The sequence below is a fragment of the Salmo trutta genome, chromosome 7, assembly GCF_901001165.1.
Source record: "Salmo trutta chromosome 7, fSalTru1.1, whole genome shotgun sequence".
Classification (NCBI taxonomy): domain Eukaryota; kingdom Metazoa; phylum Chordata; class Actinopteri; order Salmoniformes; family Salmonidae; genus Salmo; species Salmo trutta.
In genome coordinates this window covers 28,271,316-28,290,382 of record NC_042963.1, presented here as the reverse complement: position 1 = coordinate 28,290,382, position 19,067 = coordinate 28,271,316, and the positions used below count along the sequence as shown (strand labels likewise).

At 43.9% G+C, this 19,067-nt stretch overlaps 1 protein-coding gene across 4 annotated transcripts in view; it reads right to left on the bottom strand.

Annotated features, from left to right (window-relative positions):
• Window positions 1-19,067, bottom strand: part of osbpl5 (oxysterol binding protein-like 5) — a 117,968-nt gene that overhangs the window by 67,577 nt on the left and 31,324 nt on the right. For 2 of the 4 annotated variants that reach the window (XM_029758494.1, XM_029758495.1), the window contains 2 exons: window positions 1,421-1,585; window positions 619-692 (listed from right to left, as the gene is read on the bottom strand). In XM_029758494.1, coding sequence (XP_029614354.1) covers window positions 619-692; window positions 1,421-1,562 — 216 coding nt within the window. In that variant the 5' untranslated portion in view covers window positions 1,563-1,585. Of the gene's footprint in view, window positions 1-618; window positions 693-1,420; window positions 1,586-11,179; window positions 11,199-14,779; window positions 15,069-19,067 lie in introns of those variants that run through there. The other 2 variants (XM_029758496.1, XM_029758497.1) reach the window with 2 other exon arrangements.

Genomic DNA, 19,067 nt, shown 5'->3' with positions numbered 1-19,067 from the left:
TATTAAGATTGGAATTTGGAGGCCTCCTGAGTGGCGCAGAATCGCTGTGCTTGAGGCGTCACTACAGACCCGGGTTTGATCCCAGGCTGTGTCACAGCCAGCCGTGACCGGGAGACCCATTAGGCGGTGCACAATTGGCCGAGCGTCGTCCGTGTTAGGGGAGGGTTTGGTTGGGGGGCTTTACTTGTCCCATCGCGCTCTAGCGACTCCTTGTGGTGGGCCCGAGCGCCTGCAAGCTGAGTCAGTCGACAGCTGAACGGTGTTTCCTCCGACACATTGTTACGGCTGGCTTCCGGGTTAAAACGAGCAGTGTGTCAAGAAGCTTGGATGCATGGCTCTCGACCTTCACCTCTCCCGAGTCCGTAGGGGAGTTGCAGCAATGGGACAAGACTGCAACTACCAATTGGATATCACGAAGCAGGGGAGAAAAAATAAATACAAATAAAATAAAAAAAGATTGACACTTGGGTAGAGGAGGCTGATCCCAGAACAGAAAGCATGTGATGTGATTAACAAGGTGGTTTGGGAAAACTGATCACTCATCCTAAAGATCCATCAATATCGGGAAACCCACCTGATATTGTTACACAGAGGTCCAATCAGAAGCGGTCTTCTTACCTTGCTGCTAGGCGACTGGGCGGGGCTGATCTCGTCACTCATCATGGACACACCATTCCCTTCTGATTCCATACCTGCAAACAGGACACATCCACAATCAGACAGACAGAGCAGATTAGAGAGAGCAGACAGATCATGTGTGGTAAACAGGCAGGCATTCGGACAGCCAACTGCAATTTGTGCATGCTCTAAATGTCGTTCCCCAAAAAAACTGGGCAAGTAACTAAAATGTTAATGAAAGTAAAAAATGCTCTCGGCTTGCCAGACAGGCAAAAGTCTGGAAGAGCTTAATGTCAATCCCTGGATAGACTCGTTTACCGTCATTTCTAGTGGTAACCAGCAGGGACTGAAAGGTGACCCCTAGGGTTTATACTTCACCAAACATTCTTCTTAACAATACGTCCCTGGCGCTAGTGTAAAGGTATAACCTCGGTCCCGTGTGGCTCAGTTGGTAGAGCATGGTGTTTGCAACGCCAGGGCTGAGGGTTCGATTTCCACGGTGGACCAGTACGGGGGGGGAAAAAAATGTATGAAATGTATGCATTCACTACTGTAAGTCGCTCTGGATAAGAGCGTCTGCTAAATGACTAAAAATGTAAATGTAAAATAACCTAGTGCAGGCATTAAAATCTCAGTGCGGTGCGTGGTGAAGTCACAAGGTGGATACGGAAATGTCTGGTGGAGTATATATCAAGGGGTGTATTCATTAATGTACAAACGTGGCAAACAAGATTAGGTAGTTCCTCCCCGTTTTGGTGAGTTTGCATCAGTTTGGTTACTAGTGAAAACACACCAGCCTTACCTGGGCTGAGCGGGAAAAGCTCGCTTTCTCCTCCGTAAGACATGTTGCGGGTCAGAGAGCGGTGGTCGATCTTAGGAGGGGAGGGAGAGGTGGCGTTGGGAGACAGAGACATCCTCCGATGAAACAAGTTCTCCTCCTTCATCCTGTCTGCTGCCTACTCTTCCTCTGGGGGGGGGGGGTGGAGAGAGGAGAGAGACTTGTTACTCACTCTGCCCAATCCAGATTACAAAAACAGCCTAGTATGTTGTAAATACTAAAAGTAGTAAATACTAAAATGGTGAAAAATAGTAAAGCACCGCATGAAGAGTAATCCAGACCATTAGATTTCGATCAAATACTCGACTAAAGGTTGGTAATTTTCGAAACCACTACACGAGTACAACATTTTCAAAATACGACTAGACTACTGAGCAGGGGTAACACGAAGACGAGTGTTCCAGTGCGGTGAAAATGTGTTAGGCAAGTCTCATTTTCAGTTGTGCGTTTGTGTGCTGTCCAGACAAACTGATACCCAAAACATCACCTTCAGCCCTGTTTCATATTTTAAAAAGTGAGCCTTCACATGTAGTGCTCTTCTGTCTTTTAGTCTCTTTCATATCTATTCTACAGTTTCTCCCTCATGATGTTTCCTCCCACCTCGCCGTTCTGGACTTTCAGAGAACTCAGCTATGCTACGTCAGCCTGTCCACACAATGTGGCCGTATCACAATGCCGGTCTATGCGACCGACCATCTATACAATTGCCAGTCTGTGACAGACAGGCTCTCCGTCACCGATTCGCTGACATCATCGCCACTCCACATAGAGCATGACAGTCACCAGGCTCACCATGTTTAGAGAGGAAAGGCAGACCTCAGCCTACACAACACACAGAGTCAACTGGCCCAGGGTCTGACCCTTAACGTCCAAAGAGGGTTGGTCAATAAATATGACACTACTCACTCCTTTGTTTGGCTTTAACTGTGACGTAGGGGCGGCAGGTAGCCTAGCGCTTAAGAGCGAAAGGTCGCTGGTTCGAATCACCGAGCCGACAAGGTGAAAAATCTGTCGATGGCACTTAACCCTAATTGCTTCTGTAATTCGCTCTGGATAAGAGCGGCTGCTAAATTACTCAAATGTAAACGTGATGTTATGTAGGAGCAGCAGTTGCATCCCTAGGGATAGTGAGGTCTGCACGTGTATCGATAATGAATGAAACAACGTACCCTCTATCACTCCACTCCCTACCGCTTCCCCTTGGCCCTAAACATTCAATGTTTTCAGATCTGAAAGGTCTGGATAGGTCGGCTAGGCTTGGGCAGTGCAGTGGTATTGCTTCCGCCTTAGCCTTGATTTGCTGTGAACATCAAAAGGGAAGTATAGAGAGCACAATGGGACAGACACGAGCTCACTCTCTCCAGCCCCTCCCTGCTGCTCTTCTTTCTTCCTCCATGTGGCGTTCCACGACGAGTCGAAGAGCTCGTCGTGGAGCTCTTCTATATATATATGCCTAGGCTCGCTGGAGGCCAACAACTCAAGCCGGTCATGGCTCTCTTTTTCCTCTTTCTCAAAGAAAAGGTGCCCTCTACCACTTAATCTCTCAATCCACTCACACGCCCATCCCCTATCTGCACTTCCTCTCTGCCCCCTCACATCCCGCTCTTTCTCGGTCTCTCTCGCTCCGGTCTCTCTCTCTCTCTCTCTGAATGAGAGCACAGTTGTTGAGAAAAGATACATCGAAAGGCCACAGCTACAACACATTCAGAGTAGAAATGTGATCTATAATGTAGATATATGGTGCAACTGCCTGACTACACAGCTTTTGAGCTAGACCATCACACAACTGCTTTTTTGCTGTTCAAACCTTAGCATATAAATGAATGTGTTTTAGTGAGGCAGAGGGGAGAGAGAGAGAAAGACGTGAGGAAGAGGAGAGAAAGATATGAGGAAGAGGAGAGGGACAGCGAGAGCAAATGAAAGAGTGGGAGAATTTAGCCTTCCCCAAATTTCCCCTAGCTGGGTTGGTCTATAAATAGTCTCCTGCTGCTGCTGCAGTGTGTGTATGTGACAGAGGAGAGAGCGAGAGAGAGAGTGTGTAGGGTGGGTTGCAGAGCCGCAGCAGTGCCTGCTATTTCCATTGTTACACAACAGCCCACAGACACGGCGGCAGGCCAACGTCAGACAGAGAGGACAGACCCACTTCCCATGCCAGCCCAGACGCCGAGACCTTTTGGCAGACCCAATCTCGACAGGCAAAAACAGTTGGAGGGCAGGGGAATTATTGTTTGGGTGTGTTTCGTGGCTGTGTCCGTCTGCTTTTCCTCGCTAAGGGGGATTATACAAGCTCATGCTACAGTGGGGGGAAAAAAATACTATACCGACCAATCCCAGCTCTCTCTCACACACACACACACACACACACACCCTCCCCTCCGGGGGCAGAAAACAGTAAATGAGCACACATCTCCCAATCCCAGACCCACGATTAGTGCAGCAACGGTTTGGTTAAGGCCTAGGTCCTGCAAAACCTTTTACACACACACACACACACACACACACACACACACACACACGACTGAAGGTGTTTGAATAACATCACACGGGTTTCTTCACCACAGTAAGACTACCCTCTACCCTCAAGAGTAGCGTTAGATGAACAGGAGAGAGAAGAGGCAGTGAGTACTGACGATGACATGCACTCTTGCATAGTCACTTAGCCTATGTTGCGTTATACGTGCGCTGAGTTATAGGTTGTGTATTAGCTTGTATATGTCTTGAGTGTGAGGGGACAGGGTCTGGCCTTTTGCTGCAGTAACTCTAGTCTGCCTGGGTGTGTAACGGAGACGACTGCAGCGAAGGAGAGACACAACTGGACCTCCGCCACAGGAAGGAACAGACAATTAAACGTCCAAGTACTTTGGGATAGGCACCGTTAGGCATCATGTTCCAACCGTACCAGTAATACTCACACTGCTCACAATCGGAGGGACAGAGGAAGGAGGACACGTGGGAGACGGGCTCGTCAACTATCAATAGTGTCAAATAGGAGGGGAGAGGAGAGACTGAACTATTCTTAGAATGCATAGCTACAGTTTGACGTTTCGAGTCATATGATCCATTGTTTCGACACGGTAACAATCAGCCAATCACATCAAATCAAAGTTTACTGGTCACGTACACAGTTTAGCAGATGTTATAGTGGGTGCAGCGAAATGCTTATGTTACTTGCTCCAAACAATGCAGTAAAATGTCAAACACGTACATTAATAATAAAAATACAAAGAAAATGGCATAACGAATCCAATTAACAACCCAAATTGCATTGTAACAGTAATCCAAATGCAATCTATACATACAGCGCCTTCAGAAAGTATTCACACCCCTGGACTTTTTCCACATTTTGTTGTGTTACAGCCTGACTTTAAATACCCCATAATATCAAAGTGGAATTGTTTTGAGACATTTTTACAAATTAATTAGAAATGAAAAGCTAAAATGTTTTGAGTCAATAAGTATTCAACCCCTTTGTTATGGCAAGACTAAATATGTTCAGGAGTACAATTTTGCTGAACAAGTCAAATAATAAGTTGCATGGAATCACTCTGTGTGCAATAACAGTTTAACATGATTTTTGAATGGCTAAATCATCTCTGTACCCCACAGAAACAATTATCTGGAAGGTCCCGCAGTCGAGCAGTGAATTTCTAACACAGATTCACCCACAAAGACCAGGGAGGTTTTCCAATCCCTCAAAGAAGGGTACCTATTGGTAGATGGGTAAAAAAAAAATAATGTAAAAGCAGACATTGAAAGGCCATGTTTCAAGTTTAAATTAGCCAATATAAATCGAATATACACCCCTTGTAGATGGCAATAATAAAACATTTACAAATCTGTAATTTCTCACACACACAACGCCCCCTCAAGTACATGACGCAGCCTATGATTTTGCCTGTGACACTCGTTCGGGTGAAGACTGTGGAGCTGAATGACATCTGGTGAAGACACCGGTTCTACAAACAAGTAGCTATTACTCTTAGGCTTGGAGTCCTAGAATAAAACTAAAATGATCTGCTTGAAGGTAATACTCTCTTTTCTAAGTGTACATGACTTTTGTTGGTAAAAAAAAAAAAAAAAAGGCAAGAACTTGGAATTGCTAGCTGGCTTCTGACTTATGATACAGCTTGCCAGTTGCTATTAATGTATCAGGCAGCTTTACATGCGAAGAGAAATGGAAAAGCTATATTTGCTAAGCTATCTGATTGATAGTTGATTAAACAAAAAGACATTAGCTAGCTTGAAACTGCTGCAGGTAAGTTAGCTAGCTACCACCATCAGTCTGAGGTCACTACCTTAGCTAAGTGGACTGTAGGTTTCTAGACAATAACAACTTCATTGTATTTGGAAAGTATTCAGACCCCTTAACTTTTTCCACATTTTGTTCTGTTACAGCCTTAATCTAAATGGAATGTTTTTTTCAATCTACACGCAACCCTCAATGACTAAGTGAAAATAGGTTTGTAGACATTTTTGCAAATGTATTACAAAGAAAACTACAGAAATACCTTGACATAAGTATTCAGACCCTTTGCTATGAGACTCGAAATTGAGCTCAGGTACTTCCTGTTTCCATTGATCATCCTTGAGAGGGACTCCAAGTTGTAGAAACACCTGTGGTAAATTCAATTGATTGAACATAATTTGGAAAGGCACACACCTGTCTATATAAGGTCCCACAGTTGACAGTGCATGTCAGAACAAAAAAAACAAGCCATGATGTCGAAGGAATTGTCCATAGAGCTCCGAGACAGGATTGTGTCGAGGCAGATCTGGGGAAGGGTACCAAAACATTTCTGCAGCATTGAAGGTCCCCAAGAACACAGTGGCCTCCATTTTACATTGTTTACAAACACTGCGTATACATAAACAAGCGTATATTTGGGGTTCTGATGGGTTACGACAGTTGAGCTAAACTCATGAGGCATTTATAAGTGATATTCCTCAATAATTAGTGGGTACATATCATTAATGTATATGTCCAAAAATGTACGTAGCAACTGCAGATTGCCCCTTTACTTTTCTACAAAAACACTCACACATAGTAGTAGGTCAAGGTGAAAAATCTTAAGATGTTTATTTGAGTAAGGCACTTCACCCTCATTTGCTCCAGGGGCGCTGTACTACCATGGCTGACCCTGTAAAACAACACATTTCATTGCGCATATCCGTTGTGTGACAATGAAATATATGATTCATTATTATAGGCTAAAGCAAGCAACCACTACTGGTGTGGGCCATCCGCTGATCATAGTGAATGTAGCCTAGATGAATCAGCTAGGTTATTCAACGGCTCACACCACTAGCAGGACTAGGATGGCTATGTTCCTAATGGCACCCTACTTCCTATATAGTGCACTGCTTTTGACCCATAGGGCACTATATAGGGAATTTTGCAACAAATGTGAAATTATGAATGACTTGAAATAGGCTCCATTGTCCACACAATTTTGAGTGGTCTGGTAGGATAAACCCCAAAATACAAAAACAGTTGAGATTGGTGAGTCGGTAGAGCATGAGACTCTTAATCTCAGTGTTGTAGGTTTGTGCCCCATGTTGGGCACTTCCTTTAACTCCCGAGTGGCGTAGCGGTCTAAGGCACTGCATCTCAGTGCTAGAGGCCTCACTACAGACCCTGCCTCGATCCCGGGCTGTATCACAACCGGCCGTGATCGGGAGTCCCACAGGGCGGCGCACAATTGGCCCAGAGTCATCCGGGTTAGGGGAGGGTTTCGCCGTGGTAGGCCGTCATTGTAAAATAAGAATTTGTTCTTTACTGACTTGCCTAGTTAAATGGTTAAATAAACATTTAAAAAGCAGCTGATCCCCTGACATATTGTCCCCGCTGTCTGTCAGTCCTATGACCATCACAACACCACACCGCTGTTAGGGAAAGTATCGTCTGGCACACCCTGATGACATACGACAGATGACTAGCAGCTCAAGCATGTGGCTCTGCAATGTGTGTGTGTGTTCGAGTTTTGAGAGGGAGATGATAAGATTGAATGGTGAGCCAGCTGTTTCTACATGATGGCACAGATTAAGCTCCTCTTGATTTTCTCTCCCTCTCTCCCCCTCCATCCATCCTCCCCCTCCCTCACTATCCATCCCTCTCTCACCTCCCCTCATTCCTCCGACATCAGGATTTCTGGCTGGCCAGATGACCTACATACTGCATTGGTTGGGCTGCAGTCACATCCTCACACATACAAACCAGACTGGGTTCAAATACTATTTGAAATGATTTCAAATACTTTAGCTGGGCTTGATTGAGCTTGCCTGGTGCAAAATCTGCCCATCTACCACTCAGGCAGGCTAAAGCTCAGGTTTGACAGATACTTTATTTTAGTGGCTTTCTGCATCATGCATCTTGGTTACATTTCATAGCCTGGCTACCCAAACTCCTTGCTCCGGCCAAATGCTACGCCACGCCCAGGGACGTTAGTTTTTTCCTCTGCAATGAGTCTGGATCCGAGTATCTACCCGACGATTTCTAGAACGCAAAACACATTCTAACTGTTCTGACAGTCCCATTTTGAGGGACTGAAGTGCAGTATTCAGCGAACATAGAACAGCAGAAGAATTCAGCTTCCGTCGTCATGCAAGTTGCCTTACCCAACCATCTTCAGATGAATTAACTTCCTGTAAATCACTCGATAAGTGTCTGCTAAACAACTCAAATGTAAATGCGATGCATGCATGTGCATCCCCACACAACAAATAGCCCATCTTAAAAGACACACACACGATATGGAGAGCTAAGACAAACAAATGCATATTACATTCGCAGAATATGGAACTATTCAGGAGAGGGGTTAGGAGATGCTGGCTCTTCCTATAACAGAAGGTAGTAGAAGCAGAGAAGAGATAGGCCTACATCAGGGGTGTCAAACTCATTTTGGCCCCGGGGCCGCATTCGGTCTTCAACGGAGGTCCGGAAGGCCGCACTGAAAATTGTTCATATTTCCATCACTGTCAAAATGTGCTAAAAAGTTGTCCTCTATCCATCGTTTTGGGAATATCCGATGCTCCCTGACTGCCTAGCTTTCATTTCAATGATTATTAGCGTGCTGGACACAGTCAAGAAACGGTATGAATGTAGGTCCATTATCATTTCTACTAAGACTGGGAATTGCCAGGGACCTCACGATAGTTAGGCGCCGATACGACATGTATTGCGATTCTCAACATGATATATGTATTGCGATTCTCAACGTGATACATGTATTGCGATTCTCAACGTGATACATGTATTGCGATTCTCAACGTGATACATGTATTGCGATTCTCAACGTGATACATGTATTGCGATTCTCAACGTGATACATGTATTGCGATTCTCAACGTGATACATGTATTGCGATTCTCAACGTGATACATGTATTGCGATTCTCAACGTGATACATGTATTGCGATTCTCAACGTGATACATGTATTGCGATTCTCAACGTGATACATGTATTGCGATTCTCAACGTGATACATGTATTGCGATTCTCAACGTGATACATGTATTGCGATTCTCAACGTGATACATGTATTGCGATTCTCAACGTGATGCATGTATTGCGATTCTCAACGTGATGCATGTATTGCGATTCTCAACGTGATGCATGTATTGCGATTCTCAACGTGATCCATGTATTGCGATTCTCAACGTGATGCATGTATTGCGATTCTCAACGTGATGCATGTATTGCGATTCTCAACGTGATGCATGTATTGCGATTCTCAACGTGATGCATGTATTGCGATTCTCAACGTGATGCATGTATTGCGATTCTCAACGTGATACATGTATTGCGATTCTCAACGTGATACATGTATTGCGATTCTCAACGTGATACATGTATTGCGATTCTCAACGTGATACATGTATTGCGATTCTCAACGTGATACATGTATTGCGATTCTCAACGTGATACATGTATTGCGATTCTCAACGTGATACATGTATTGCGATTCTCAACGTGATACATGTATTGCGATTCTCAACGTGATATATGTATTGCGATTCGATACTGCGATTTTATTGCAATTTAATGTCCCAAAAGATATTGCTCACAATATGTCTGCTGCAGAGAGACAAGAGAGCATGATTCATTCATTTACAAAACTAGTTGTAAGTGGTGAAAGCATGTTGGCTCACTATTTAAAAAGAAGATGGAGAACAACATATAGGATAAAAAATACCTGCGTTTTAGAGCAGGTACAGCCGACTAGCGCTAGCTAAAGCTACCTAGGGAAATAAATGTGGTATTTGGAGTCAAAGTATTGATATAACATTGTCCATAATATTGAGATATGTAACTATCGATTTCTCACTAATTTTGCAAATGTTTCTTGTCAAAGCCGCAGGCCATATATTTGACACCCCTGGCCTACATAAACCTCTCCCAAAGATGTATGCAGCTGTATAGCATTTCAGAGGACTATAAAAAGGAGATGGGATCAATTACGGATTGCATCCCAAATTGCACCGTATTCCCTACATAGTCCGTTTTTACCACAGGCCTATGAACCCTGGTCAAAAGCAGTGTACTTTATAGGGGATAGGGTGGTTTAGCTAACTAGTCACAATAGGGTGGTTTAGCCAGGTCTATTTTAAGAAAGAGAGAATGTCATATGTGTACGTGTGCTTCCGGCTGCAGAATGACAGCTCTATGTTATACTGAGAGTGCTTAGCAGGAGCTAGAGCACGAACTGTGCATTTCTATTTGAAACGCTGGCTGGCTGGGAAAGGGGTGGTGGGGTGCATGGGCTATTCTAGATGCTGGCTGGCTGGCGTGTGTGTGTGTGTGTGTGTGTGTGTGTGTGTGTGTGTGTGTGTGTGTGTGTGTGTGTGTGTGTGTGTGTGTGTGTGTGTGTGTGTGTGTGTGTGTGTGTGAGACTGATCAGGGCTATTTTGGGGAGCTCTCATGGGGAACAGTAAGAGGCCACTGGAGCAGAGCCCTCTGTCAGTGCCTGAGTGGGCAAGCTAGCTGAGGACAACAATCACAATCACTAGAGAGGCTGCTATATTCTAAGCTCCACTCAGTCCTGATGAAGACGAGGCCGTACAGGGACACGACTCCACTCAGTCCTGATGAAGACGAGGCCGTACAGGGACATGACTCCCGGGACTGGACTAGACTCATTTGGCAGAATGGGAACGTCTGTCCCAATCCATCTTTCTTGAATTTGTTTTTTTACAAAAAATGGTTCGTCACATATTGGTGCGTGTCCATTATATTAGTTATGCATCTCATTTACAGCATATAGATACAGAGCCTTTGAGCGGTCAACCTGCCAGACAGCGCGAGAGCTGATGCTACAGCATCTCAAACAGTAAATGCATATGCCACGTTCATGTGCTAGTCAGAACTACGAAACTCTGAAATGTTCAACTTGCCAACTGATTGAATGTGGCACATGTATAACTACAACCAGTTAGCGAATCGAAAAATTCAGAGATTCCTAGTTCTGACAAGCAAATGAACGCAGCAATAGGCAACGGAAGGAAGGCTCCATCAGCGCTTCACAAACCACTTTGCAATGAGCTAGAGGAAGTATGCATTTTGAAAACATACTTACAGTGCACTCGGAAAGTATTCAGACCCCTTTACTTTTTCCACAGTTACGTTACAGCCTTATTCTAAAATGGATTTTAAAAAATGTAAAAATCTCAATCTACACACATTATCAAAATAAAAAAACATACCTTATTTACATATGTATTCAGTACCTGCGCTAGGAGACTCGAAATTGAGCTCAGTTGCATCCTGTTTCCATTGATCATCCTTGATGTTTCTTCAACTTGGAGTCTACCTGTGGTAAATTACATTGATTGGACATGATTTGGAAAGGCACACACATGTCTATCTAAGGTCCCACAATTGACAGTGCATGTTAGAGCAAAAACCAAGCCATTAGGTTGAAGGAATTCTCCAAGACAGGATTGTGTCGAGGCACAGATCTGGGGAAGGGCACCAAAAAAATGTCTGCAGCATTGAAGGTCCCCAAGAACAGTGGCCTCCACCTTCCTTAAATGTAAGAAGTTTGGAACCACCAATACTCTTCCTAGAGCTGGCTGCCCAACCCAGCCAAACTGAGCAATCGGGGGAGAAGGGGCTTGGTCAGGGAGGTGACCAAGAACCCGATGGTCACTCTGACAGTGCCTTCCAGAAGGACAACCATCTCTGCACCACTCCACCAATCAGGCCTCTATGGTAGAGTGGCCAGACGAAAGCCACTCAGTCAAAAGGCACATGACAGCCCGCTTGGAGTTTGCCAAAAAGACACCAAAAGGCCCTCAGACCATGAGAAACAAGATTCTCTGGTCGGATGAAACCAAGATTGATCTCTTTGGCCTGAATGCCAAGCATCACGTCTGGAGGAAACCTGGCACCATCCTTACGGTGAAGCATGGTGGTGGCAGCATCATGTAGAGGGGATGTTTTTCAGAGGCAGAAAGACTAGTCAGGATCGAGGGAAAGATGAACAGAGCAAAGTATAGAGAGATTCTTGATGAAAACCTGCTCCAGACCTCAGACTGGGGCGAAGGCTCACCTTCCAACAGGGCAATGACCCTAAGCACACAGCCAAAACAATGAATGAGTGGCTTTGGGACGAGTCTCTGAATGTCCTTGATTGGCCCAGCCTCTCTGGAGAGGTCTGAAAATAGCTGTGCAGCACTGCTCCCCATCCAACCTGACAGAGCTTGAGAAGATCTGCAGAGAAGAATGGGAGAAACTCCCCAAATACAAGTGTGCCAAGCTTGTAGCATCATACACAAGAAGACTCACTGCTGTAATCGCTGCCAAAGGTGCTTCAACAAAGTACTGAGTAAAGGATCTGAATACTTATGTAAATGTGATATCATTTATTTTTATAAATTAGCAACAATTTCTATACACCTGTTTTTGCTTTGTCATTATGGGGATGTGTCTGTAGATGAGGAGAAAAAAAAGAATTACCAATTTTAGAATAAGGCTTTAACGTAACAAAATGCAGAAAATTGAAGAGGTCTGAATACTTCCCGAATGCACTGTATATACAATTGTTTTCTGTCTACCTGTGGTGAAACTGATGTATTACTGACTGCCTTTGGTAAACATGGCATGAAATATGAAACCTGAAAGGACCTACAGACAAAAGAATGCCATGTAGACTTTTCATTTTGACCCGCATGACTGAAATGCTCCAACTTCGACTGAGTAAAATCCTATCATCAATACTGTCATTTAGTGCTGCAATCGTGCTGAGGCCAAAGTCAGGACATACAGTCCACTCCCGTACATGGCTTGAGACGGTCGTGAATGTGAACAAAGTCAGTGTATAGCTCAAGAAAGAGGAATGCATTTGAATTGGCTACTACACTTATCCTTAGTGTACTTACCAATAGCCAACTGAACAGTAGGACATGACCAGCATAACTGCAATAGCCTACTCCGACTTCAGCAGTGAAATGCCATCAAATGCACGCATTGTTATGTAGAGCTGCAGACTGCAGTAATGCATTATAGAGCTGCAGTAATGCATAGCAGCTCTAGGGTGTCTAGATCTATCTGCGGGTATGCTCTAGGCCGGGGGGCTGTGTGTCCATGTATAGGCCAGGGACAGGCTGGCACTGGGCCCTGCCAAACATGTTCCATGCTGAACCACAGCCAGGGACTTTACAGAGAGAGTCAATCAGTTGGCCAGCTAGCTTTGATAAAAAAGAAAAAGATGATCCAAGTGTTTAAGTCTGGTTTACAATAACCAGAAAATGTAGAGTATGAGCTACTGATAGAGCGTCAGGTGTTTTACAATGCCAAGGAGGGATCCAGGAATGGTGAAAGGTTGTGGGACGGAGGCCTTTGTTCAGCAAAGCTGTGAGAGAAGAAAAAAACAGCACAGTGGGTCTTTTAGAAAGACTTCAGTCCAGGAGTCTATTACAGTCGCTGTCAGAACAGCTGTGCCCGTTCGCTAAAATGTGAGTCACGCTATTATTCCACTTTGAGCCTGCAGCCATGACTTTGAAGTGTATGGTGTCACTTCTGCTGCTCATTTAACTGGCAAGCTTTACTTCTCACACTTTCTTTCCATCCGTCTTCAGCTCTCGGCCGTCCCCCTCTGAGAATCAAGGACAGTCACAGTACAGTTTAGTTCAGAATTACACTAGTGTGGTTGACACGTCAAACCTGACGCCTCGGTGAACCTACAGCACACGCACGCAAACAGGCTCCTCCTCAGAGACGTCATTCAGAGTGTCTGCCAAACACAGGAACATCAGTGACTCTGGGTTAGAAAGGCCTGACCTATAATGCAGTCTGTTCCTTCATTTTGCACTGCTAAGTGAGCCGTGTCTCCTGGACGCCAGTCACCGTGCAGGGTAAACACACAAGTAGTTTGTTTCTTGACTGACCTTATTAAAAAAGGCACATGCAGCAAAGGCATAAGCAAACAATAATCGCATGATATGTTTTTTTCCACTTTGCTTAACTTCCTTTTATGACAGAGGCGAAGTACCCACTCCCTTTTCCTACGTAGCACTATCAGTGTTTTTTCCTGCCCTTACCAATAAAACTGGGCCACAACTAGGCCTGTGCACAGTTCCTTGTGAAAGACGTCTGCTGCATGTGCGCTCTAAATTCAAGACGGTACGAAACAAACCTGTAGGCTAGTCAGTGGCTGCTGGGGTCTCCCGAAGACTGACACAAAAGCACACCACGAAGAAAATATCTAAATAAACACAGGGATTACTAATGCTGGGAAGAAAAGGGACTGATGTATGGGTGGGGGATGGGAGGAAGGAGTGTACAGGGAGACTAGATGAAGGGCACATGGCCACAGACAGAGAGCCGGCTCAAGTGTAGCAAGGGGCATGATGGATAAGGAGATTCACCAAAATACTGTTTGGGACTGTTGTGTCAAAGATAGTTTCTAGGTGACTTAGGCTTCATTTTAAGTCTTGAAGGAGAAAGGAAGCACACAGTAGAGGTCATAAGAACCTCCTTCACAGACAATAGTGATGGAGGGAAAATGACGCAGCCCTACGAATGAGTGACAGTTCCTATAGCTGCCTCCATTGTCTCAAAGTGTTAATGAGAGGGTGAACACGTCCTTCTAGAGCGATCGATTATAATCATCATCATCATCCCAATAAACGGAGTGGCTACATACCCAGGCCTGGACGAACGTTTTGTGCATTCAAACAGATGCCTGCCATGCTTTGGATATCATCTTCACAGTGGCTGGGGACACGTGCCCAACCGTATGGCATTCTCCCACAACAAAAAATCCTAACAGAAAATGGAGAGCTCATGGGGAAAAAGAAGCAGACGAATTTAAAACTAGTACTCACATGGTAGAAGAATGAACCCCAGTCAGTCCACACAACAGATAGCCCGTAGCATTGTCCGTTTACCCTACTCTGAATGTAGCCTAGCTGTAAACGCCATTCCCCTCCATTACGATATACCTCTTGCACTCTCGGGACAAAAGTTACAACTATAAAAAAAACAAAATGGAAAAAAATGAACGTTAGCTAATTTGAGCTGTTTCATGGCAGTTTGAATTATGCATTACGGCTGAGTAAATGAGAATCTCTCCCACCCTCTCACTCCGCAGCAATTCCTATACAGCTACCGTTATATCATGACAACCAATGTTTTTCCTGATCTGAAAACCTCCCAAGCTAAAAATAAGAGAATAATGAGTGGTGGAGGAGCAGCCACTGGAAAGCTGCAGGAGGAGTTTTGAGCTTGTGGCTGATTAGACTTCTGTGTGAAGGGTGTGCTGTGGGGAGAACATGGCAGGTTATAGCCTAGCTCTTCAGAGAGCTGACCTCTCTTTGTCTGACACACATGCCTTCTCTGAAAGAGCCATATAGACCTACCAAAACAGAATGAGAGTTTTAGCAAGGAGGTAAAAGGTAACCATTGATTTTATTTCTTTGTAATTCTATTTCTACGGCGCCAACATAATGTAGCTGCAATGGAATTGCATGATGGACTCTAAGAGGATCGTAATAATGCTACTTTCATAGAGAAACAGCAAGGGTAGCAGCTTAACAATTTGAAATGGGTACTTTAGTGCTGCGTTCCGTTTCAAGGAGCAGAACCAGTGTGTCATTTCACAAAGCACATCAGGGGCTTGGCTTTCAATAGTCCTGTCCTGTGTTCATAGGCAACTGCCCCCCCCCCCCAAAAAAAGAGACCGGAAGAGGAAGTATTTTGAGACTATGGAAAGCGCTTTCACACACACACACACACACACACACACACACACACACACACTAGTAGAAAATCGTCTGCAGTTTGAGCTGAGGGAGGATAGCAAGCCTACATAGAGAAAAACACACTGACCTGTGACCACCAGAACCTCCATGAAACACTACCTCCCACCCTAAACCTCACTTAAGAAGGCAGATAGTGAGGATCTACTTACAGGTCCAGATAAATACGGCTGTTCAACAAAAACAAGACACACTCATGAATGTTTTAAACTGCTGCTAGGGGAAAGTGAGTGAGTAGCCTAATTGGGTCAGGATGATGAAGAGTGAAAGTTCAGCCCTTTGTGTGGGTGGTCATCTGATAGCTTCAAGCTGTCACAACCTGAACTCAGCCACCTCAGTGACTGTCATGGGACACACCGGGATGGGACAGTTATGTCTAAGAAAAGGGAAGTTGGGTTGTTTATCAGCTACAATGTGTCTAAAGCCAAATGCAAGTACGCAACAAAAAATGCCGTTGTGCGTACTTGCGCAGCCCCACAATTTGTAATTTGACACAACTACGCAAGATGGGGTATTCTTAAGGCATTATCCATGATTAAATGGCTTCAGAATCATCATGTCTGCTTGTAAAAGCTGCTTTCAGATCTCTCCACTCCCACATTTAACCCAAACTGGTCTGCACAGTGCATAATGACAAATCTGGCCTGGGATCAGTTGTCTGGGGTTGTCCACCACTACACACACACGTCATCATGACAAAGGCCAACAGTAAGCCCATAAAGGTTTGATTTTAAAGGCAATATAGAATTACGCTCTGCAGTTTCCTGTATTCTACAATTATCTTGCCAGTATAGCAACATAAGGGATATTCTAGAGATGCCAAATGATGCGCTTACTCCAGCAGAACTAAACACTTCAAAAGGGGCCGGTGAAGGCTAAGCACAGTAGTAGGCCTACATTAGTACTAGACTAAAATTTAGAGCTGAAGGATAGAATAAATGTTTGGATACTAATTTATAAACTAACAGGTCTGGATACTATTTTAGATCAACATCAATTTCTGCATGAGAGCTACTTAAAATGTTACGTGTAACAATCCCCCCAAAAATTACAGCTTTCAAATAGGCACATTCTTATTTTCTCCTCTCCCCTGCAACTCTTCCCTGAATGATGGTTAATAAACAACTCTGAAGGGAGCCATATAAAATATGTGATTTTATCCCAAATTATGTTTTATATTTTCCGAAATGGTGTTCTCAGTTGTATTACAATTGCTCAAAAAGAAAGAAAATTCGATGTCAATGCTTAAATCATATCACCAATTTCTTGTCTGGAAGAAAACTAACAAATTGATAATTTTGTGTAATTTCCCTTTTATTTGCAGATCTAGCAAGTGAGGAACGTGCAGTCTAATGTGCCGGGGTGTAGCGATGGTTCTGTAGTGCTGCTGCTAATTTCAAACAACAAATAATATATAGATACCGATTATATACAGTATCAGTCAAACGTTTGGACACACCTACTCATTCAAGGGTTTTTCTTTATTTTTACTATTTTCTACATTGTAGAAGAATAGTGAAGACGTCAAAACTATGAAATAGCACATGGAATCATGTATTAAACAAAAAAAAGTTTAAAACAAAATCAAAATATGTTTTAGATTTGAGATTCTTTGATTCTTCAAAGTAGCCACCCTTTGCCTTGATGACAGCTTTGCACACTCTTGGCATTTTTTATTTTATTTATTTTTATTTTACCGTTATTTTACCAGGTAAGTTGACTGAGAACACATTCTCATTTACAGCAACGACCTGGGGAATAGTTTTCAGGGGAGAGGAGGGGGATGAATGAGCCAATTGTAAGCTGGGGATGATTAGACAGCCGTGATGGTATGAGTGCCAGATTGGGAATTTAGCCAGGACACCGGGGTTAACACCCCTACTCTTACGATAAGTGCAATGGGATCTTTAATGACCTCAGAGAGTCAGGACACCCGTTTAACGTCCCATCCGAAAGACAGCACCCTACATTATCTCAACCAACTTCATGGAATGCATTTCAATTAACAGGTGTGCCTTGTTAAAAGTTAATTTGTGGAATTTCTTTCCTTTTTATTGCATTTGAGCCAATCAGGTATGTTGTGACAAGGTAGGAGTGGTATACAGAAGACAGCCCTATTTGGTAAAAGACCAAGTCCATATTATGGCAAAAAAAGCTCAAACAAGGAAAGAGAAACGACAGTCCATCATTGCTTTAAGACATTGCATTAAGATACGGAGCAGTCGCAAAAACCATCAAGCGCTATGATGAAACTGGCTCTCATGAGGACTGCAACAGGAAAGGAAGACCCAGAGTTCTCTCTGCTGCAGAGGATAAGTTTATTGGAGTTACCAGCCTCAGAAATTGCAGCACAAATAAATTCTTCACAGTTGAAGTAACGGGCACATCTCAACATCAACTGATCAGAGGAGACTGTGTGAATCAGGCCTTCAAGGTCGATTGCTGCAAAGAAACCACTACTAAAGGACAACTATACTACTATAAGAAGAGGAGACTTGCTTGGGCCAAGAAGCACGAACAATGGACATTAGACCAGTGGAAATCTGTCCTTTGGTCTGATGAGTCAAAATTTGAGAATCTTGGTTCCAACCGCTGTGTCTTTGTGAGACGCAGAGTAGGTGAACAGATGATCTCCGCACGTGTGGTTCCCACCGTGAAGCATGGAGAAAGTGTGATTGTGCTTTGCTGGTGACACTGTCAGGGATTTATTTAGAATTCAAGGCACACTTAACCAGCATGGCTACCACAGAATTCTGCAGCGATACACCATCCCATCTGGTTTGTGTTTAGTGGGACTATCATTTGTTTTTCAACAGGACGTTGACCCAACACACACCTAAGCTGTTTAAGGGCTATTTGACCAAGATCGAGAGTGATGGAGTGCTGCATCAGATGACCTGGCCTCCACAATCACCCGACCTCAACCCAGTTGAAATGGTTTGGAATGAGTTAGACCGCAGAGCGAAGGAAAAGCAGCCAACAAGTGCTCAGCATATGTAGGAACTCCTTCAAGACTGTTGGAAAAGCATTCCAGGTGAAGCTGGTTGAGAGAGTGCCAAGAGTGTGCAAAGATGTCAAGGCAAAGGATTGCTACTTTGAAGAATCTAAAATATATCTTGATTTGTTTAACACTTTTTTTAGTTACTACATAATTCCATATGTGTTATTTCATAGTTTTGATTTCTTCACTATTATTCTACAATGTAGAAAATAGTAAAAATTAAGAAAAACCTTTGAATGAGTAGGTGTGTCCAAACTTTTTAATGGTAGTGGACACACCTTCAAAATAGTGGATTTGGCCATTTCAACCACACCTGTTGCTGACCAGTGTATAAAATCGAGTACACAGCCATGC